Source organism: Cervus elaphus, chromosome 20, assembly GCF_910594005.1.
Source record: "Cervus elaphus chromosome 20, mCerEla1.1, whole genome shotgun sequence".
NCBI lineage: Eukaryota > Metazoa > Chordata > Mammalia > Artiodactyla > Cervidae > Cervus > Cervus elaphus.
Genome location: NC_057834.1, coordinates 132,025,124 through 132,048,061, shown reverse-complemented (window position 1 = coordinate 132,048,061; position 22,938 = coordinate 132,025,124). Strand labels below are relative to the sequence as shown.

The window sequence follows — 22,938 nt, the reverse complement described above, 5'->3', positions numbered from 1 at the left end:
CACTCCAGCATTCTTGCTTGGAGAATCCCACGGACAGAGGAGCCTGGCAGACTGCAGTCCTTAGGGTTGCAAAGAGTTGGACACGACTGAAGTGACTTAGCATGAATGCAGGCACAAGGCAGGCTGGCTGGATATGTCCCATCAGCCAGCACATGGCAGGAGGCATCTGCTGGAGGGACGTTATTGGGCTGAGCAGGGCCATGTCCTATTTCCTAGAGGTCAGATATCTCTTGTGCATCCTGGGAAAATCTGCCTGCTACCTCTGCTCCTGGATGGGAAGGAGGGTGCTCTGGGAGCAATTGAGACGAGCCGCAGAGGGGCAAAGGGTCCTCTTTCCTCCATGAATGCTAACTGAAAAGCTTTCTTTTCAGGATTGCTAAACACAGTGAAAAATATCCATCACTACTAAATTAGCCTTGGTGAAGCAGTCTCCCAATGAGACTAAAACACTCCAACGTGTTAATTTCAATCTCCCTTCTTTTTCTTTGTTTTTGGAAGTTGCTGTGGATGTTAAGTAGTGGAAGTGGAATCAGGAGAAGGATCTGGACTTACTAGGGTCGGAAGGAACTTCTGTGAGGTCCTCTAGTTCCATCAGTTGGGTCAGTCACATTCAGAGAGAACCCTGAACACCTTCACAGAAGGAGATTCCCACCCCGCCCCCGCCCCCGTCCCCGCCCCGATCTGCTAATTCCTTCCAAGCCCACTATAAGGAACCTTCGTCCTTGTATCTAAACCAACTACCTTCTGCCCCAACAGAGGCTCCCCTCCTAGAGGCTGGGGAGCGGACCAGCGCCATCTGCTGGGAAGACCAGAGGCTGGCAGTGGGGGTGGGGTGGGGGCTGGCACAGAGTGCCCTCTTCGCCCGAGGGACCCTCAAGTGCTGTACCTGAGAAGGTGATGTTGAAGCCTTCGTAGGACATAGAGAAATCGGAAATGAAGCGGACCTGGGCGGTGAAGTTGCCATAGAGTCCGGCGCTGATGGGGGCCGGCAGCCGCGAGCCCGTCAGCTGCCGCAGGGGCTGGGTGAAGCTGCCGTTCTCCGTGATGAGGAGGTAGTCGTGGCCGCTCTCCAGGTGGAAGGTGTGGAAAGTGAAGAACACACCTGCCGGGAGAGCAGAGGGTCAGGGGGGCAACGGCGAGAGGGCTGAAGGGGCCCAGCTGCATGCGGGGTCTGCAGGAACATTCCCGTTTGTAAACATCTATGGATGTGCAGAAGTCTAAGCAGCAACACGCACAGGCCAACCTGAGTGAAGGACCCAGGTGAGCCGGACACGCCCTTGCCCACAGGCCCACTCAGGGAGGAGGACTCTGCTTCAGGCTTGTCCCAGTTTGAAAGGGAGATTTATGGTTAGGTCGTTCATTCAGTCAACAGGTTTTCCTATATCGTTGGGTGTTTCCTATGGGCTAGGATTCCAGGTTAGGTGGGTGCATAGAGCTACCATGCAGAGTGACCAATGCGGTCATCAATATAGATCAGATTGCACTGGGGGACAGAAGGGACAGAAGGGAAAGAGGGAAAGGCAGGATGGCCTCACTAAAGAGTGAGTATTCTGTTTTGGGTCTTAACAGGAGGCAGGGGAATTAACCGGTTAAGAGGGAAGAGGGTGCCCCAGGCAGGGGGCAGAGCCACTGTGGATTCCAGGGCTTGGTGAGCTGGGTGGTGCTGTTGGATGTACTCAGCAAGGAATATCCAGAAGAGGAGCAGGACATGTAGGCTCTCTGGGGCCGGACTGGATATTTTTCGAGAGGTGTTGAGGGCCTATCCTATCCAGAGTGTACCAGATTTCAGATTAGCAAGATGTTGGTGGCTATGAGAAGGAGGAAGTGGAGTTGAGGGGAGGCAGAGAGAACAGTTAGGAGGATGTCAGCCACGCACTGAGAGGGGAGAGTGGATGGGGGCCGGCCGAGGGGACAAGAGCAGGAAAGGGGCACGGGACACAGGAGGCGAGGTGGACTTGGATCAGAGGCAACAGAGGAGTGAAGGGGTGACAGGGAGGGTCTTGACCTGAAGGACAGTGATGTCTTTTGTGACCCGGGGCTGGACACACAGGAAGAAGAGCAAGTGGTGGAAGGGTAATGACTCTGGCTTTGAACACCCTGCACAGTCAGCATTCAAGCAGCACAAGCTAGCAGGAGGGAACTGGACGTACAGACCCAAGTCTGTTCAGGGTTAAGGTTGGACTACAGCAGTAGATCTGGGGGTCACTGGCAAACAGGTGCTACCCCCAAAAATGAAGAGGAAGGGAGATGGGCAGGGCGGTCATCAGAGAAGGGTAGATTGGAAGGCTGGGGAGAAGTGGCATCAGGCAGAAGACAGGGAGGATGAGGAGCGATCAGGGAGGGGCCAGGCGGCCACCCGAGAGGGAGAAGCGCGGGGACATCCACTGAGGGGGAGGGGCTGAGAGCCCCACTAATGAGAGTGAATTTCAGCCCTAAGCATGGGTGTGTCACTGTTCTGAGTTGCTCTGTAGTTGGCCCCTATCAATGGGAAGGGAAGATACAAAAAAAAAATTTCATCCTGCTACTAACCCTCCAGCATGAGTACGATTCTTCTCATCTCCATGTTACACCCCAGGAAACCGAGGCACAAAGCAATGAAATCATTTGTCCAAGGTCACCCAACCTGTAAGTGGGAAAGCTGGGTTCTGAACTGAGGCAATCTGGTGGCAGGGGCTGTGCAATAAACCACCCCAGGATGCAGCTTCTCCTGCGATGAAAAGAGTCGAAGGTGGGTGTGTGGCGGGGTCGGGGGGCGGGCAGGTGGTGGGAGGGGCCAGGAGGTGAGCAAGGTAATAGAGCAGCAGGATCTTAGCACCTAGAGCAATGCTTGAACTTGTCCAGACAGCAGCTGGGTTTGGATGGACGGATGTACAATGCATGTCCGCCCATGAGCGAGTGTGCCTACAGGAATACATCCCATGGATGTGCCAGGGCAGGAACTTGGGGAGGCAAGTTATGCTGCACCCATGTGCTGTTCAAAGTCCACGGACCTCAGCAGCCTGGGCATCTCCTGGGAGCTTGTCGGAAATGCAGAATCTCGGCCTCCACCTCAGATGTCCTGAATCAGCATCTGCACGCTAACAAGATCCTCCAAGAGATGTGGAGGTACATACAAGTGTGAGGACTACTTCTCCAGATAATGACTGACGTGTTCAGGATAAACGGTGGTTAGATGCAAGGTCTTCATGCTAAAGCATTTTAGATGTTTTCGTTACTTTGCCTCTCTGTTGATAGAAACTGGCGATACCCAGGACTGGGGATTCTACCGGCGGGGGTTGGGGGGACAGACCCTCGTAGAGGTGGTGGGACCAGGGAAGCAGTTTGTAAATGTCCTGTGCGCAGGCAGCTGACATGCATCCATTGATCTGTTTGCCCAAAGTAATAGATCCTGGGCTTCCCTGGTGGTCCAGTGGTCAAGAATCTGCCTTGTAAGGAGGGAGGATAATTTGACTCCTGGTCCAGGGAGATCCCACACACTGTGCAGCAGCTGAGTCCGTGTACCTCAAAGAGTGAGCCAGGGCTCCAGAGCCCGAGAGCTGCAACTACTGAGCCCAGGTCCTACAGCTACTGAAGTGTGTGCACCCAGAGCCGGGCTCCACAAGAGAAGCCACTGCAATGAGAAGCCCACATACTGTAACGAACAGTAGCCCCCGCTTGCCACAACTGGAGGAAGTCTGCACGCAGCAACGAAGACCCATTACAACCAATAAATAAATCTTAAAGAAAGAGATAGATCTCGAGGGCCTGCTAAGTGCCAGATCTGTGCTAGGCACTGAGAAAGATCTCCCAGCCTAGGGGAGTAGACGGACACACCAACAGTGAGGATCCAGACCGGGGGCACAGAGAGAGAGTGGGTGACTGTGCCCCCCGGGTTGGGAAGGCATCAGAGCGGTCACAGTCCGTGACATGAGGGGAGTAAGCATGCATGGAGTCCCACGGGCACGTGTCCTGTACTCCTGACACGTAAACACGTGTGCATACGAGAAGACCATGCTCCTTCTGCAGAGCTTGGCAAGAGGCTTGGTGGAACAGAGGGCTGCGTGGAGGCCGGGTCAGACACAGTAACGGGCGGAAATGAAGCTGAATTAAGCACTGTGCTTTCTCTCTGTTTCTCGAGGGTGCAAATACAGCCCCTCCAAGGGAGGAACACTTGGCAGGCATCCTAAGGATGAGTAAACAGCTGAGATGAAACCCCTGGCTTTCCCAGCTGTGTTGACCGCTCGGGGCTCCTTCAGCCATTGTGTGAAAATGAAGACATTGTCACAGAAATAGAGAGGCAGTGTTGCAGTCTGAATCCAGATTTGGTGTGACAGATGCACACTCAAACGAAGACTCCACTGGACTGAACCATGCAGAATCGTGTGAAGGACAACAACCGCTCACTGGAGCAGAAAGAGCAGGGTGGTGGGAGAGGAGTAGGTCTGGAGGAGGGCAGAGCTGGATCCAAAGCTCATCTATCAGTGGAAAGGTCTGGGGTGCAAAAATATGTGCCAGTTAATATAATCTGGTATGTTAAAAAGCAGTCTAATTTGAAAGTGTTAGAAAATTATAATTTTCCAATTTGAGAAATCTGTACATATACATACATAGGAAGTCTCAGTACTTTTTAGTATATTCTGCACTTCTCCTTAGACCTCATTTATGAGATTTGTCATCCTAATTAATTTACCAATAATTATAAAAAAGCAGAGACGTCACTTTGCCGACAAAGGGTGCAGACAAAGCTATGGTTTTTCCGGTAATCATGTATGGATGTGAGAGTTGGACCATAAGGAAGGCTGAATACCAAAGAATTGATGCTTTCAAACTGTGGTGCTGGAGAAGACTCTAGAGAGTCCCTTGGAGAGCAAGGGCATCAAATCACTCGACCTAAAGGAAATCAATCCTGAATATTCATTGGAAGGACTGACGCTGAAGCTGAAGCTCCAAAACCTTGGCCACTTGATACAAACAGCCGACTCATTGGAAAAGACCCTGTTGCTGGGAAAGATTGAGGGCAGAGGAGAAGGGGCAACAGAGGATGAGATGGTTGGATGGCATCACCAACTCAATGGACATGAGCTTGAGCAACTCTGGGAGATGGTGAAAGACAGGGAAGCCTGGTGTGCTGTAGTCCAAGGAGTCATGAAGAGTCAGACATGATTTAGTGACTGAACAACAATGAAAATTAAAAAAAAGAAAGGTCTGGGCCAACATTGCTCTGTACCTTCAGTTCAGTTCAGTTGCTCAGTACCTTTAGATGACATTTAATCCCTGGAGAGAGGAACCCTTGGGGTAGCACCTGCAAAGCCCACAGCACAGTCCTTGCACACAGTAGACATTCTCTGTGCTCAGTTCATCTGACTTCCAGATAGTCTTGTGGGTTAAAAGATGTCCGTCCCGGGGTCTTAGTGAGGACATGTTATCTGGACTCCTGAACTGGCTCTTCCCTTGGGCTGGGCATGTGGCAAGTTGAACAATCCTGAATTTCACAGAGCTTTGAGTTCCCCAGTTGTGCTTTTACTGGCGGGGAGTAAAAGCAGTTGTGCTTTTACTGGCGGGGAGCAATCAAGAGTCAGCAGGCTCATAGGTCTGTTAACTGGAGATACTGTTACAAGCAGAGCCTGAGGGTGCCTGCCCTCTGGGAAGGGTCTGAACTCGGTTTAATTCAATTCATAGAGCTATTTCTTGAGTTTCTTCTGTGCCAGGCATCAAGCCAGCAGCTGGAGAAACTGCAGGAAACAAGGCAGACATGTCTCTGAAAGAGCTCAGAGTCAGTCTGGGAGACGGATGATGAAGATGTAAGTTCCGTACAGGGGGAGTGAAGACTGAAGTTGGGAAAGTAAAGGATCACGTGGTGGCCCATCGGAGGGAGCCCCCCCTAGATCCAGGGCTGGGGGCAGGGGTCTGGAAGGCTCCTCAGAAGGATGAAGGAGCTGGCTACATGAGGGGAATGCTGGAGATCGTGCAGGGAGAGGAAGTGTTACAGAAGAAAAGTGCCCCATTGTGCAAAGCTCTAGAACAGCGTCCCCCAACCTTTTTGGCACCGGGGACTGGTTTTGTGGTAGACAATTTTCCCACAGACCAGTGTGGGAATAGTTTCAGGCTGATTGAAGTGCATTATATTTATTGTACATTTTATTTCTATTATTGTTATATCAGCCTCACCTCAGAGCATCAGGCATTAGATCCTGGAGGTTGGAGACCCCTGCTCTAGAGGACAATGAAAGCCTAGGTACTGAAAGAAGTTCTGTGTAGCTAGATCTTGATTTTTTAGAGGGCTCACAAGGAGGCTGAGAAAGGTAAAACCAGGGCCACAAGGGCCATGCTAGCTATTTCACCATTTGGGGCTCAGTGCTAAGGGTTTGGTGATGCTCTTCATGGTTCTAAGGAAGAAGTGACCTGGTTATATGCCAGTGACCTCTTGATGATCCTAGCTAATTCCTGTTCACTCTTGGAGACAGGCATAAGTCTCAGCTCCAGGACTCCTGCCTAACCCCTGGCTTAGCCTCCAACTCCTTCCTACCTCTGTCTGCTCTATCCCAGCATTGGGCATGATCTATTAGGAGGGCTCTCGGGCTGGATCTCTGCCACTAAACCACAAGGCAGGCAATGCCACAGGGCTTGCTCCACTGTGTCTGTCTAGAACCCACAGTAAGGGCATTTGTTAAAAATTTGTTGAACTGTGTTGACTTCTAGGCAAAAACACACATAGAGGCATGGATGGACCTAGAGTCTGTCAAACAGAGTGAAGTAAGTCAGAAAAAGAAAAACAAATATTGTCTATTAATGCATATATGTGGTATCTAGAAAAATGGTACTGATGGATCTATTTCCAGGGCAGGAATAGAGATGCAGACGTAGAGAATGGACATGTGGACACAGAGAGGAAGGGGAGGGTAGGACGAATTGGGAGATTAGGATTGACATATATACACCACCATGGGCAAAATAGACAGCTAGTGGGAACCTGCTGTATCACAGGGACCTCAGCTCAGCACTCTGTGATGACCTAACGGGATGGGATTGAGGGGTGCTGGGAGACCTAAGAGGGAAGGAATATATGTGTACATGTAATTGATTCACTTCATTGCACAGCAGAAATGAACACAACAGTGTAAAAAATTATATTCCAATAAAAATAATTGTTACAAAAAAGAAAGGTGGAGAGGAACATATACCCCTATAATTACAGACATCAGACACAGAGAGGATCAGGACTATAGGGGGTCATTCCTCTAGGGATCACGGGAGGACTGCCTTTCTCTCTCTCTATGCCCCAGAGTAGCTTCTGGCTCTGACAATGGTCAACTCTGAACCAGGATTGGTGGAGACAGCTCTGCAGGATGAACAAGGACACTGCCTCCACCATCCCCCCTCTCCTTGGGAACAACACCCTGGAGAGAAGGGGCCAGCCCCACCTCACCCTGACTGCCGGGGGGTCCTGTCTTGGCCAAGAAGCTCCAGGCCATCTTAATCCTGGCTACATCAGGCCTACTAAAAAGTGAGGTTGCTCAGTTGTGTCTGACTGTTTGCAACCCCATGGACTGTAGCCTGCCAGGCTCCTCCTTCCATGGGATTTTCCAGGCAAGAATACTGGAGTGGTTTGCCATTTTCTTCTCCAGGGGATCTTCCTGACCCAGGGATTGAACCCAAATCTCCTGCATTGCAGGCAGACTTTTCCATCAGCAAAGTGAAAGTTGCTCAGTCATGTCAGACTCTTTGCGATCCCGTGGACTATACAGACCATGGAATTTTCCAGGCCATAATACTGGAGTGGGTAGCCTTTCCCTTCTCCAAGGGGATCTTCCCAACCCAGGAATCAAACTGGGATCTCCTGCATTGCAGGTGGATTCTTTACCAACTGAGGTAAGGCAGCAAAGTTGTTAAATAGATCTGGTGGGATTATATGTGACTTTTAAAGATTTTTCTTTTCAATGTGGACCATTTTTCTAGTATTCACTTAATTTGCTACAATGTTGCTTCTGTTTTATGTTTTTTTTTTTTTTTTTTTTTGGCCACCAGGCATGTGGAATCTTAGCTCCCTGACAGGGATTGAACCCATGCCCCCTGTACTGGAAGGCAAAATCTTAACCATTAGACCACCTGGGAAGTTCTCCCCTTTTTTTAATTTTTTTTTTTTGATGTGGGCCATTTTTATACTAAGTGATTATTTTTTCAAATTTTCTTTTAAAATACTAATAGTATAGTTTACATGGGATATATATTTATTGTTCAAAATTAGGAAAAGGTCAAAAGATGAAAATAAGAGTCAACTAGTATTAACCTTTGGGGGCATAGCTTTTCAGGCTATTTTTTCTCTGTACATATCCTTGATAATTTTTTTTATAAACTAAATATATTATTTTGGCAAACTTCTTTATTTAGTCAATAATGTATTGCAGACACTTCTGTAGATTTTTAAATATTCTTTCACACCATTCCTTTAGTTGCATGGTAATTTTTTGTTATTTGGCTATACCATACATCGACTTAATGTTTCCTTACTGATGAACATCTGAGTAGTGACTAGTTTTTCTTTTTTTTTCAATGAATAAAGTGTTTTAGGGGACATCTTTGTAGCTAAGTCTTGATATAAAGTTCATTTATTTTCTTGAGATAAATTCCAAGAAGTAGAACTGCTGGGTCCAGGGCACGTATGTTCTTAAGGCTTTTGACTCACTGCTTAATCATCTTCTGGAAAGTCTGAATAGTTTCACACAACATTGGCACCAAAGAATAGTATGCCTGTCTCCGCATGGCCCCACACTGTTATGATGTTCTCTGTTGACTTGAAAAGAGACATGGCATTTTGTTACTGGGTGAAGATGCACTTTTAAAATTGTTAGCGGGGTTGAGGTCTTTTCATTTGTATTTCTTCTATTATGAATTGTTAGTTGATAGCTTTGCCATATCAATAACCTCAGATATGCAGATGACACCACCCTTAGGGCAGAAAGCAAAGAGGGACTAAAGAGCTCCTGATGAAGATGAAAGAGGAGAGTGAAAAAGCTGGCTTAAAACTCAACATTCAAAAAACAAAGGCATCTAGTCCCATCACTTCATGACAAATAGATGGGGAAACAATGGAAATAGTGACAGACTATTTTCTTGGGCTCCAAAATTGCTGTGTATGGTGACTGCAGCCATGAAATTATAAGATGCTTGCTCCTTGGGAGAGAAGCTGTGACAAACCTGGACAGCATATTAAAAAGCAGAGACGTCACGCTGCCAACAAAGGTCCATGTAGTTAAACTTATGGTTTTTCCAGTAGTCCTGTATGGATGTGAGAGTTGGGCCATAAAGAAGGCTGAGTGCCAAAGAATTGATGCTTTTGACTGCGGTGTTAGAGAAGACTCCTGAGAGTCCCTTGAACAGCAAGGAGATTAAACCAATCAATCCTAATTTTAATTTTAATTTTTTTTTTTTGATGTGGGCCACATCGCCTTGATGGGCGATTCAGGAAATCAACCCTGAATATTCATTGGAAGGACAGATGCTGAAGGTGAAGCTCCAATGCTTTGGCCACCTGATGTGAAGAGTCAACTCATTGGGAAAGACCCTGACGCTGGGAAAGATAGAAGGCAGAAGGAGAAGAGGGTGACAGAGGATGAGACGGTTGGATGGCATCACTGATTCAATGGACATGAGCTTGAGTAAACTCTGGGAGATGGTGAAGGACAGGGAAGCCTGGTGTGCTGCAGTCCATGGGGTCACGAAAAGTTGGGTATGACTGAGGAACTGAACAACAACAACCACAGACCTGCAGATCAGGTGTATTTTTTTTTGGGGGGTGTATTTTTCTTAAAAATTTTAAGAGCTCTTTTTATATCAGGCTGGTGGTCCTTAGATGATTACATAGGTTGCACATATTTTTGTTCATTAACTATTTAAATATTTTTATATGAATATTTTAAATATTTATACATTTATCTTTTTAAAAAAACCCTAAAATCCATTTAAAGTGTTATTTCATCAAGTGTAACACTCTATGCCTTTATGGAGTCTACTTTCACTGCTGTTTTTCAAGTATGTCCCACCTGAGGTTAGACTTTCATATCCTACTATTACTAGAATTTGTGGTTAAATATGAGGTATGATTTGGTTTTTTCTTTTTTCCAAATGGGTTAAGCCCACTGTTTCAAAACCATTTATTAAAAAATCCATCCTCTCTTTAATGGATTGGAAATGACACATTAATCATACACTAAAGACTGTCTCTCTCTCTCTCACACACACATACTCGCTCTGTGACACACACACATGCACAAACACAGGGGAATCTATTTCTGGATCTTTATTCTCCCCACTGATTTGTGTGTCCGTTCCTATATTTATATTGCATCATTAAAATTATTTGAGCCCGTAACAACATTTTAATATCTGGAAGTTACTCTTCCCTTTAAATTTTTTCTTGACTTTTCTAAATTAATTTTTCCAGATCAGAGGTTCTTATTTAAGGGCATGAATCACAGTTAGTTAGCAGTGAAGTGTCCTAAAACATAGCTGCCTGGTTTCCACCTCCAAAGTAGAAAATCTAAACCTCTAGGGTAGGGCCAAATACTCCAAAACATTGGAGTATTTGCCAAACTGCAGAGAACCTTGGCTCATGAACTTCAGAGGAAGCTTCTGAGGGTAGAAGTCATATCTGCCTGATTAGTGTATATTCCCAGCTCCAGCATCTACCACACAGGTGGCATTCAATCAATATTTGCTGAATAAAGACTGGAATAATGTGCAATGAATAAATTTCTGCTGTTTTAAGCCCACCTCCCCCCCCCAAAAAAAAAAACCCCAAACAAAAAATATTTGCTGAATAAAAGAGTATAATAATTAATGTTTATTTATAGCCAGCATCTTACTTTGAACTTGGGCTCCCAAGGGTCATTTATGTCAGGGAAGGTGGGGCAATAGGCCCGACTGGACTGGTCAAAAACATAAAAACACTCATCTGAGGAACAGTGTGAGTTCTGTGAGCAGAGGATGGCTCCAGACAGTATCTGAAGATTGGGTGTGAGCAGCAGGGAGCAGAAGCAGCCTATGTTCCATCAGCACTCGGTATAAGGAACTCAGTCTCAGGTTGTCAGGAGGGGTCAGGTCTATCAGAAAACGAGAACGGGTACCCCTCTGCTGAGTGGGCTGGCCACCTCTCTACCACCGGGGGTGTTTACACAGGTGTGTTGCCCTCTTGTAGGCAGTAATATAGAGAAGATTCCCTCATTAAGTAGGGTTTGAGAGCTGGTATTCTTTAAGATCTCTTGCAGAATAGAGATTTTTAGGTGCGAAAAATGTTTGCTAGAGGATGAGTTCTGTGATTCGAAGAGATAGGAATGTTCTGAGAGTTTTCTGGTTGGTGAGAAAAATCCAGACTAAGCCCAGAGGTCACTATAGAGGGAGAGCCTCATGGAGGCCATCTGGATCTGGGGATCTTAGGCCCTGACCACGTCGCATCCCAGTGCCTGCCATGGGCCTGAGCACTCACCCTTGCCATGTGATGTTTCGATAATCCAGGTGCAGTTCAAGTTGTTGGGGTAGAAGTCGGGGAACCCAGGTGACAAGATGGTCCCACTGGAGCCTTGAATGAAGCCGCCGCAGAGAGCTGGAGAGGAGGGAGAAAGGACAGTGAAAGGCTGAGGTGGCCCCAGGAGCTTCCCCCAGAGTTCCCCTAGGATCCTAGCCGGCCTCTTGTCCAATCCCCCGCTCCTCACTGACAGAGGGTAATCCCCCGCTCCTCACTGACAGAGGGTCTTGGAGTCCGCGCCTGGGTTGTTGCGGCAGAAAAGGCGCCTGGACGTTAGCGCCCCCTCCCGGCGGGGCTCACCTTCACAGCTGGGCAGGGCCCGACTCCACTGGAAGTTGGGCTCGCACTCCAGCGGCTCCCCGTCGCTCAGCGTGTAGCCCGAGTCGCAGCTGAAGGTCACCAGGGCGCCCACATAGAAGTCGTTCCCATGACGCTGCCCGTTGACGGGGATTCCTGGATCCAGACAGTGGTCCGACTGCAGCGTGATAGCTGGAAAAGAGAGCCCACGGCTGCAACAGACAGTTCCTTGCAAGCGCAGGGGGACCCCAGCTGACTCACAAAGGGAGAGTCCTAACTGAGAGAAGGCGGGAGCTTCATCTGCCCCCTCCTCAGATGTGGCTGTCGGTCCTGGGTGAGGGTATCTAAAGACCCATCTGTCAGGGAAAACCAGCTGGCTGCAGCTATTCGTTTGTTCATCGCCCATTCAGTAAACATCAGCGGGGTGACACGCGTGGCCTGGACACCATGCTAAGGGTTACAGATCGGATCACGGGTAAGAAAACAACCCTCTCCTCGTGGTGCTCTCAGCCATAACTTCCTACCGTGGTCTGCAAAGAACTCAATCAACAGTCTCTTTCAGAAGGGATATGTGTGTATGTATGGCTGAGTCCCTTTGCTATTCACCTGATTCTATCGCAACACTGTTAATCGGCTATATCCCCATGCAAAAGAAAAACTTTAAAACAATAAAATAAAATTGACTTTGTCTGATATTAATGTGGATATATCAGCCTTATTCTGACCAAAAAAAAAAAAAAAGAAGAAGAAACCTCTTTCAATTGAGGCACCAGCGATGAATGCAGGCCATGGCAGAGGGTGAGGGAGCGTGAGATGACATCTCACTTCAACATCACCATCCGTCAAGCACTCTGTTCCCAGGGTGCCCAGCAGGCTGGCGCCCAGTCATCTGCACACAGACGGGGACCTTTCATTCTTTCTGACGTTGAGCTCTGAGAGATGCTGAGAGCAAGGAGGACCTCCTGAGGAGCACAGCCTAACTGAGAACGCCCTGGGGACGCGGCCGAGCGGGTCCTCCTGCCGGAGCTCAGCCCTGAGTCCTCCCTGGCACCCAGCCGGCCCCATCACTGCTGCCCTGAGACTCACTCTCATAGCGGAGCTGGAAGCCGATGTCTGAGTGACTCTTGTCGGTGGAGAAGAGGAGGTAGAGGTAGTTGCTGGTGCTGATGAGGAACTGGGGCACCTGGGTGCCATGGTAAACCCCAATCAAGGGCGCTGAGTACGTCCTTCCATCTCGCACTTCCAGGGTGTCGTAGTTGACCTCGGTTTTAAATCTGCCGAAGATGGAGACGAAGATTTCTTGAGAAACCCAAGGCTCATTAATTTGCAAATGACAAGAGGCACTGCTTGACCCAGGGCATCAGAACAACTGGGTTTTGCAGGTTGGGGTATCTTAATATAATCTGCACATGTTCCCTGGAGGTGCGGGAGCACCCTCCCTACTGTGCTGAATCTTCCTCCTCCTTCTCCTGTGGTTGGACGCAGCTCTCCCCAACTTCTCTACGGCCTGGGCGGTGACCTGTCTTCAGAGCTAGAGGTACAGTGCCTTGCTTCATGGGAGTCAGAATGTTCCAGGCCAGGGGTCAGCCAACTACAGCCCCAGGGTCAAATCTGGTCTAGAGTCTGTTTTTGTATGGCCTAATGACCAAGAATGGTTTTTGCATTTATAAAGAAGTTAAATTTTTTTTTTTAAAGCAAAGACTATGCAACAGATATCTGCAAGTGTCCCATAAAACCTAAAATATTTCCCATGTGGCCCTTCACAGTAAAGTTTGCGACTGCTACTCTGGGCCATGGAAGGTTTGTCTAGAAGAAGTTTACATTCATACTTGGGTGGCTGGGCAGCACCAGGCTGGGAGAAGAAGTGGGCCACGTGAGCAGGATTTGGGTCAGAGGTGAGGAAGCCCACCTTCCCACACTGAAAATGTCAGGGTGGTGCTCTTTGGATGCTAAGAGTCCCCTAAACGGCACAAACCCCACTTCTGAACCAAGGCCAAGAGCAAAGCCAGAGCAGCCTGTCCCTGCCCAGAGCAGAGCTCCAGGGCCCTCTGACCTTGCTGACCTTGCAGCATCGGTGCTGGTCCCCCCCCATCCCAGCTTCCCTGCCACCCCACAGCAGAGCTATCACCCCTCCCCCCCCACCGCCCAGGCTGTGGTTACAGGCACCTGTCGAAGGTGATTTTGATGGGGTAGCCTGGCTGGGCTTCGATCACCCAGGCACAGCTCAGGGCATCCTTGTAGAAGCCAGGCCAGCCAGGAGACAAGATGGTGCCACTGGGCGAAGTCAGATGACCACCGCAGGGAGCTGGGGGGAAAGAGGGGAGACAGGCAGTTTTCTTGGGGGAACAAATGAATAAAGAGAAGTCTCTCTATAAAATGTGTCTGCCAGCAAGTATTGTTTTTTGTTTTTTTTTTTTTTAAATGGAGAATTACATAAACCATCTAAACTGTGAGTTCTGTCTTTTGGGACTTTTATGGATATGTCCACTTACATCACTTGGAATTTTATGAAAGGCCGGAGGGGAGGAATGAAAAGAATCCTTTAAACAAAGTCCTTTGCCATTCTAGAAGGGTTGAAGTACAGCTAATATTTGGGTCACAGTGGTTCTTTCTTTGTTCTTGACTCAATTATCAGGCCTCTGACAGAAGCATGAGCCTGGCCCCTGCCCCACACACACAGCGCTGGCCCTAGACCGCAGTCAGAGCCCCAAGCTCAGCTCAGAGCCTCGCACAGTCCACTCCACTGCGAGCTCCCCAAGGGCAGGGGCCGTGTTATTTGTTTTGAACAACTCGGAGTCCTCAGCCCATAGCCTCGCGCTTGGAACACAGGTGGAACACTCAGGGACTGCAGCTTGAATGAATAAGTGAGTGGATGGAAGCATGCTCACAGTCACGGCAGGCAAACCACAAGGCCCACAGGGTCCAGGCACACTTCACAGCTGGCTCTGAGCTTGCAAACCTGTCATCTCAGCCCCCAGTCTCTCTCCATCCGTCTTCCCACTCTCTCCCACCTTTCCCATCACTCCTGCCTTTTCCTGCAATCAGACCCTCGGCCCTGAGATGGTGATTAGAGCTTGTCCAGGGCTCCACCTTCCGGCCACATGGTTGGCCTTCATGGTCCACCCTTTGGGTTAGGCAAGGTCACGTGACCGCCTTGACCAATCAATCGAGGGCCGAAATGATGTGTGTCATGTCCAAGCGGGAACATGAAGAGCCAGCGTGTGATCTGCAGCTTGTAACTGTGAAAGTGAGGGTCTCGACGGAAGTCCCGTCAGCTGGGCCTCTACGTGACCTTTAGGAGTAGAGTCCCACGACCCAGGTTACACATGTAGCCTGCGTAGCCTGTGTGAGCATGGAAGCCCTGTCTTTAAGCCACTGAGATTCTGAGTTTATTTGGTAGCACAGTCTAACATCAACCACCCTGATAAGACACCTCCCTCCCTGAGACCGATGATGAGGATGTTGATCACGACCAGCCCAAAGCTGCTCCCACTGTCACCATCACGGCCAAGGGCTGAGTGTTGCACAACTGAGTCTCAAGTCTATGTTCACTCTTCACAAAACACCAACCCTGAGAGGAGGGTGATATTCTTTTCTCTATTTTACAGCTAAGGAAGCGGAGCCTTAAGGAGATTAAGTAACTAGGCCTTGCTAACTAACGAGGATTAGCAAGCGGAAGAGCTTGGATTCAGACCTAGGAAGACAGCATAAATCCAGAGATTTTACCTTAAACCGCCTCCTCATTTTAAAAGAAACTCTGCTTCCTTAGGCTCCCCTTACCATGGTGCTACCAGCTGCCAAAATATGCTGAACAAGACTGGAATGGAAAGGGGATAAGCACAGCATTCCTATCTTTGCAAGTTTTTTTGCAGATTTCCCCAAGTAATCAGATTCATAAAATAATAGCCAAGTGTACCACAGCTTTCCTCTCTCAATTCTAGAACCCTTCTGAGAAATTTAAAATAATCATCAGACATTCTTCACAGTAAATTACATTAGAAAGTTCAATTAACAAAGAAGATAAAGAAGAAGAAGAATTATGATGTTAATAGTAGACAACTCATACTACTGATTTAGGATACTAATTGCTTTTACGTGTATTATCTTATTTAAATGTGCATAGCATTCATGAAATTACCCCCATTTTACAGAGGAAAAACTGAGGTTAAGAGAGTAGATCAAGAGCTAAGAGAGTTAGAGCAGGAAAATGAAAGTCACTCAGTCATGTACGACTCTTTGCAACCTCATGGACTATAGTCTGCCAGGCTCCTTTGTCCATGGAATTCTCCAGGCCGGAACACTGAAGTGGGTAGCTGTTCCCTTCTCCAGGGGATCTTCCCAACCCAGGAATCGAACCCAGGTCTCCCACATTGCAGACAGATTCTTTACCAACTGAGTCACCAGTTAACTTCAAATTTTCTGTCTCCAAATTCCCCTGCAGCACACAACAGCACGACAAACACAGCCAACTGGCATGAGCTCACTGCTATTGAGTTTACTATGCGTTGGGCTTAATGTGGATTATCCTCCTGACAACTGCAACACTAAAAGGTAGATAACCATTATTATCCTGATTTTATAGGCAGGGATTATTATCCCATTACCAGGCAGTTGAGGCTTGGAGAAAACAAGAAATTACACAGCACCTCTATCAAACACTGAAAGAACAAATTGCCCATAGGTATTATTATTTCCTGGGTAACCCGTTTTCAAAACCCATCCATTCACATCGCTGAAATGACTAATGTTTTCCTCTGCTTTCCCAAAGGACTTGTGAGAGCCCTTGGAGGTGGGGAGGGGCCTGCCTACTGCTATACGCCTGTGTCCCCAGGCAGGTGATGAGTCTCAGGAGAGAGTGGGGTCTCCCTCTTGGCTCCCATTCAGCAAAGGCCCAGCCTCTTTGGTGGCTGGACTGTGATGTCCTCACTTACTTTGCAGGAAGCCGCAGATCACAGAGCCACTGTTACCTGCCAAGGCTACTCTGAATTCAGTGGCATACATCAACAAAGCCCAATCTCAACTCTCCAGAGAGGGAAGCCCAAACCTTTTCTTTGCTGATCACTATTTTGTTTTCTTTCTCTGCTATACTGTTTTATTACTCTGGCTAAGTCCTCTCTTCTCTGCTTTAGGTGCGTGGCAAGCAATCTCTCCATTCATTCAGTCTTTCACTCTCTCTAGTTCATCTTCATATCCCAAGGTGGCAGTTGCTAGGCAGGGAGAGGGAGGCGAGGATTCCTAAGTACAGTATCTCTTTAACATTTCACAAGATTTAAACCTCGCTCTTACCAAGAAAATGCAAATCAAAACTACACTGAGAAATTACTTCTCATCCCTCAAGTAGGGAAACTGCAAGGTCTGACAACACATGAAGTTGAGGGAAAGTAGGAATTCTAGTACTCTGCAGTTAGATACGCAAAAGGGCACAATCCCTAAGCAGGGAAATTTGGTAGCATCTAGCAAAATTCAGTCACTTATTCTCTCACCCAGCAACTCGACTTCTACAACTCTATCTCAAAGATGTGTGTGTGTGTGTTAGTTGCTAAGTCATGTCCGAATCTTTGTGACTCCATGGACTGTAGCCTGCCAGGCTCCTCCATCTATGGGATTTTTCCAGGCAAGAATACTGGAGTGGATTGCTATTTCCTTCTCCAGGGGATCTTCCTGACCCAGGGATCGAACCTGGGTCTCCTACATTGCAGGCAGACTTTACTGTCTGTGCCATCACCCTAAAGATACACTGGCAAAAATATGAAAGGACATATATATGCACCAGGCTATATAAGGCAGCACTATTTATAATAGCCAAAGAATGGAAACAAGCCCAAATGTTCAGCGATAGGGAGCTGACTGAATGAATTGGAGTAATCAACAAAATGGACTATTTATGCAGCTATAAAACAAGAATGAGGAATATTCTATGTAACATCATGGAGTAGTCCCCAGAATCTTTTATTAAGTGAATAAAAGCAAGATACAGTGGTAAAAGCAGGGAACAGTATGATTCCATTTGTCTAAGACAAGGGTAGGAGACACACACACATTTGCTCATATTAATGGTCAATGAAAGTGCAAAACCCAAAGACAAAAGATGACCTATGGATGGAGGGAGGGGGTTGGGGTAGAAAGGACAGGGATTGAAGCTGAACTTTCTTAGAATACACCTCCTTTTAGAGGTTTAGCTTTGGAATTATGTCAATATTTTACATAAGTGAAAGAAGACATATGTGGAATCTAGAAAAATGGTACTGATGAACCTATTTGCAGGACAGATAGAATAAAGATGCAGATGTAGAGAACAGATGTGTGGACATGGGGTGGGCGGGGGAGGGGATGGTTTGGGAGATAGAAACTGATACATGTACACTATCAGATGTAAAATAGTGGGAACCTGTATATAGCACAGAGAGCTCAGCCCGGTGCCCTGTGGTGACCTAGATGGGTGGGATGGGGGTTGGCAGGAGGAGGACTCAAGAAGGAGGGGATCCATATATGTATACATACAACTGATTCACTTCTCTGTACAGCAGGAATCAACACAACATTGTAAAGCAATTACACCACAATAAAAAGATTTAAATTTGATACACAATTTCTCAAAACTTAAAAGCAGTGTAAAATCAATGAATAGAATACTGTATCAGTTGGTAGCATAACTGTACATAAAGAAACTAAAGAGATTTTTAAAACACAGTAATTTGATAGTCTATCCCTAGTAGGATGTAGAGACAAGAAGAATTGAGGGGAAAAGCACGAAAACAATTTTCAATAATCATATTGCTGTCTGTGGCATTGGTATTACAATTCTGAGACTCTTGGGTGTATATTAGGGGATGGGAAGCTATATTGGTGTTGGGAACTTGGATTACCAGCAAGAATGAAGGTAGACACAGCTATGATATCAAGGAAGTTCAACGAAAAAGAAAACTGCACTTACAATTGAAATGAAATGGACCCATGATGCATTTTAGCTTTTAAAAAATATTTCTTAGCTCTGTTTGTTGAAAAGCCTTAAAAACAAGGACCTACTCAATGGTAATAAGCACTGCCAGTGCCCAGATTCTAAATATCATTTCTCACTAAAAGGAACCAGGACTCCTCAGAGAAATAGCTAATTTTAGGTCAGGGACAGAAAATGTACAAGATGAGTTTGGGCCAATTTCAAAAGGCTCCCTCCGGCCAACGGGACGATTTGAGTGTTGAGCAGAGTGATAACTGCAGTGGATTTAAATGCATACAGTATGTTTAAGTCCTTTGGATTGTAATGATATTAAAATTTTTTCAACTTAGGAAGATGCTAGAGTCAACCCATTAAGATTAAAGTGGTAAATAAAGGAAAATAATTAAGTATTTCTCCTGTCTTTCCTTTATCAACTATACCTCAGGGTAACCAAATAGTTGTTGGGGGCAAGTTTTCTGTAAGTGTTTCAGCATATAAAAGAAGAGATAGAATGCTACTATTTTGTAATCTCTAGGCTATGATCGTTGATGGCTTGTATTAATAATATCACCCAAAGAGTAACCACTAGACATTACATGCCTCTGATGGAGGCACAGAGCTCTGCTTATAAAACATTTTGGCCAAAAACCAGAACCTGAATCTGATTAGGCTTCTAGATCTTACTGCCAATTAAAGGAAATGTAAGAGAGGGAGAGGATCATGTTAAACAATCTCCTAGGGGTGTAATTGCCAGAATTCAGACTGCAGGAGACTCAGGGTAAACAAACTGGCTTCCTCAACAAAAATATCACAAGGGAGTGGGGCTGACACCTACAGAGGATTTGAGACCTATCAGCCAATTGTAATGTATAAACCTCACCAGGGTTCTGACTTAAAAAAAAAATACTATGAAAGAAAGGATTAGATAGAGAATCAAGGAAACTTGATTGTATTAAATAACTATCTTCATAATGTTAAAGATAATAGTATTGAAGTTCTATTTTAGAGTGTTCTTTTCATCTATTAGAGATATACACAAAAATGTTGATGATTACATATTAATGCCTGGAATTTGCTTCACAATAATCCCAGAGGAGGGCAATGGTGGGAGATACTGGTAATGCTGGCAGATGAATGAAATGAAATAGGCCATGAGTATATAATTGCTGCAGCTGGGTTATGGGCACATGGGGTTCACTATACTATTCTCTGTGTTTGAAAATTTCCATTAAAAATGTTAGGCTGACGACTTCCCTGGTTTCCCAATGGTGAGCAATCCTCCTAGCAATGAGGGGACACAGGTTTGATCCCTGGTTGGGGAACTAAGATCCCACATGCTACATAGCAGCGAAACCCAGGCACGGCAACTACCATGCCTGAGCACCATGACTAGAGAGTCTGTGCGCCTCATCAAAAAGATCCTGCATTATGCAACCAAGATCCTGCGTGCTGTAACTAAGATTCAATGCAGCCAAATAAATAAATAAAATAAAGTTTAAAAAGAGGGAAGAGATCCCTTCTTCCTTGTAACAAAATGTTAGACTGAAAAGAAGGACAGGCACATAGGCACACACACATGCATACAAGGAAAAGACAGGAAAAAAAGAGGAGAGGGTCCTGCCTTGAACAGGAAGAAGAACTCAGCAATAAGAGGGACCCAGTGCCTTATCCCAGTGCCCAGAGTAGGTGCTCAATAAATTCTAGGAATAAAATACTGCATTATGACCCTGCAAAGTCATAGGCTGAAACCTTAACTCCCATGTGACTGGGTTTGGAGATGGGACTAGAAGGACACAATGGCAGTGAAATGAGGTCACAAGGTTGGGCCCTAATCCAAAAGGACTGCTGTCCTTAGAAGAAGAAGAGACATCAGGAGTGCACGTACACAGAGAAAAAGGCCGCATGAGGACACAGCAAGACGGCAGCCATCTGCTAGCTGAGGAGACAGGAGCTGGGAGGAAGCGGCCAGCCCTGCTGGCACCTCGGTCTTGGACTTCCAGCATCCAGAACCGTGAGAAAACACATTTGTGCTGTTTACATCACCTAGCTTGTGGTATGTTGTTATGGCAGCACGAGATGGCTAACACACCAGGCTTCCGATGAGTGTCCCCTGGGAGGGAGGCCCCGCCTCTCCCGACCTCAGATGCGCCAACGCAAAGGGCATCTGGGATGGGGATGGAGTAGGGTGACCCCAGAAACTCAGGCTCACTGAGCCCTCACAGGGCGCCAGCCACTAACTGATGTGTGTTCTGCTCTTCCTGGGTGTTCACCCTTGCAGCAGAATTTAGGGTGGGTGCTGGTCTTAGCCTCACTTCCAAGTTGAGGAAACGGGAACGGAGGGCTTAGTTAACTAGTCTAGAAACTCACAGCAGAGAAGCAGCAGAGCCAGGATTTAAACCCGGGAAGCCTGGCTCCAGAGCCCGCGTCTCTAACCACTGCAGGTGGACACGAGAAGGCCCACCCTGAGCACTGCCCTCACAGGGGTCTCAGTGTGACTGTCTAGAAGCCGTGGAAGCCTTTTCCTCGATTCCCTCCAACCCCGCCTCCCCACGGCCCCCTGAATCCCTCGCTGCTCATCTCCCACCATTCTGTGGTCAAACAAAAGGAGAGCAAACTCTGGAGTCAAACAGACTGCATTTGGTGGTTCAAAGCGATCGCTCTGGTATCAAAATGTCTGGACTTGAATTCTAATCCTTCCGTTCACTGAGCTGTGTGACCTTGGGCAAGTTCCGTGCCCACTCTGTGCTTCAGATTCCTCAGCGGTGAAGCAAGGATCCTAACAGTACCGCCCCCATGGGGTTGTCCTGGAGGACATAAAAGAACAGTGTTTGCAAAGCACCTGGCCTAGTATTTAGCACATAATAAGTGCTCAATTATTACTAGCTGGGTGATCTCAGGCAAGTCAGTTCACCTTGCTGGTGTCCAGGTTTCTCATGCACAGAGAATGATAATCTTTCTCAACAAGAGTGACAAGAAGATTTAATGAAACAATGTTAGAAACTCAGTAACTACCCTCCTTCCTTAGAGGCCCAAATGACTTACCACCATCACCTAGTTCCCTCTTGAGGGAGTGGGGAGAACGGATTTTTCTTTTTTACAAGACTTTTTTTAAAGTATAAAATTAACACATTAACTTTACATACAGATAGAAAAAAAATGTAGACATGTTTACACAGAACTAACAGGCCATTTTTCTTTGGGATGTGGGCCTAGGAAATGAATATTTTCACTGTAACTTTATTGCACTCGTGTTTCATTTGAATTTTTTTTACAACCATCAAGTATGAATTGAAACATGAAAATACATACTTACTGCAGGTAATTTATCTCCTTTCCCCCCCGTATATTTCTGTTAAACAGCATATTTTTTAAAACCCAGTTTGAGAGTCTTTGTCTCCTAATAGGGAGTTTAATTACCTTTATTATCGTAACTGATATGTTTGTCCTACCGCTGTCATTTTGTTTAATGCTGTCAATTTCTGATGCTTCCATGTGGTGTCTTGTTTTCTTTGTCTTTTGCGATAGGCAATATGTTTCCTTTTGTTTTAATTTTCTACTGGGATATGGAAAGCAGAAAATCTGCTTTTCATCCGATTTGTAGATGCTTTTAAGTCTTTGACAAACAAGTTTGAAATTATATTCTCTCTAGTGATATAATTCAAGAAAAATACAGTAACGGGGTAGCCAAGAACCTGGATTTGGATTCTGGTTCTGTCACTTACAAGCTGGAAGGACCCTGGGCAAGTGACTTAGCTTCTTTGTGCTTTAATGGGACAATTACAACACCTACTTCCTAGACTAGTACATGGCCGATATGAGGTGATACCTTTGGACACCTATCATAGTGATGTACGATTCGGTCCCTCCTTAAAAGAGAGAGGAAGAAATGAGCGTGGGGGTGAGAACCAGGTGGTCCTTTGTAGCTGCTTCACTACTTGGAAGTCTTTCCTAGGAAATTTCTGATTTTAAACACACAGATCCCTTATGTCCTCTGTTCTGTAGATCAGGGGTCAGCAAACTACAGCCCAGGGATCATAGCCGACCCCTTCATTTCTGTTTTGTCAAAGCTGCTTTCCCATAATGATGGCAGAGTTGAGCTGAGACCTTAGGGCCCTCAAAGCTGAAAACACTTTCTAGCTGGCCCTTTAAGAAAAAGTTTGCAGACTGACTTCTGCTTTATACCAGCCAGATGATCATCCTTCTT

The 22,938-nt window shown here is 46.6% G+C and overlaps 1 protein-coding gene across 2 annotated transcripts in view; it reads right to left on the bottom strand.

The window, feature by feature from the left end:
* The window catches only part of CSMD2 (CUB and Sushi multiple domains 2), a 684,323-nt gene that overhangs the window by 207,710 nt on the left and 453,675 nt on the right, over positions 1-22,938 (bottom strand). For both annotated transcript variants that reach the window (XM_043878199.1, XM_043878200.1), the window contains exons 16-20: positions 13,964-14,102; positions 12,884-13,071; positions 11,801-11,989; positions 11,462-11,578; positions 887-1,102 (exon numbers count right to left, since the gene is read on the bottom strand). In XM_043878199.1, coding sequence (XP_043734134.1) covers positions 887-1,102; positions 11,462-11,578; positions 11,801-11,989; positions 12,884-13,071; positions 13,964-14,102 — 849 coding nt within the window. The remainder of the gene's footprint in view (positions 1-886; positions 1,103-11,461; positions 11,579-11,800; positions 11,990-12,883; positions 13,072-13,963; positions 14,103-22,938) is intronic.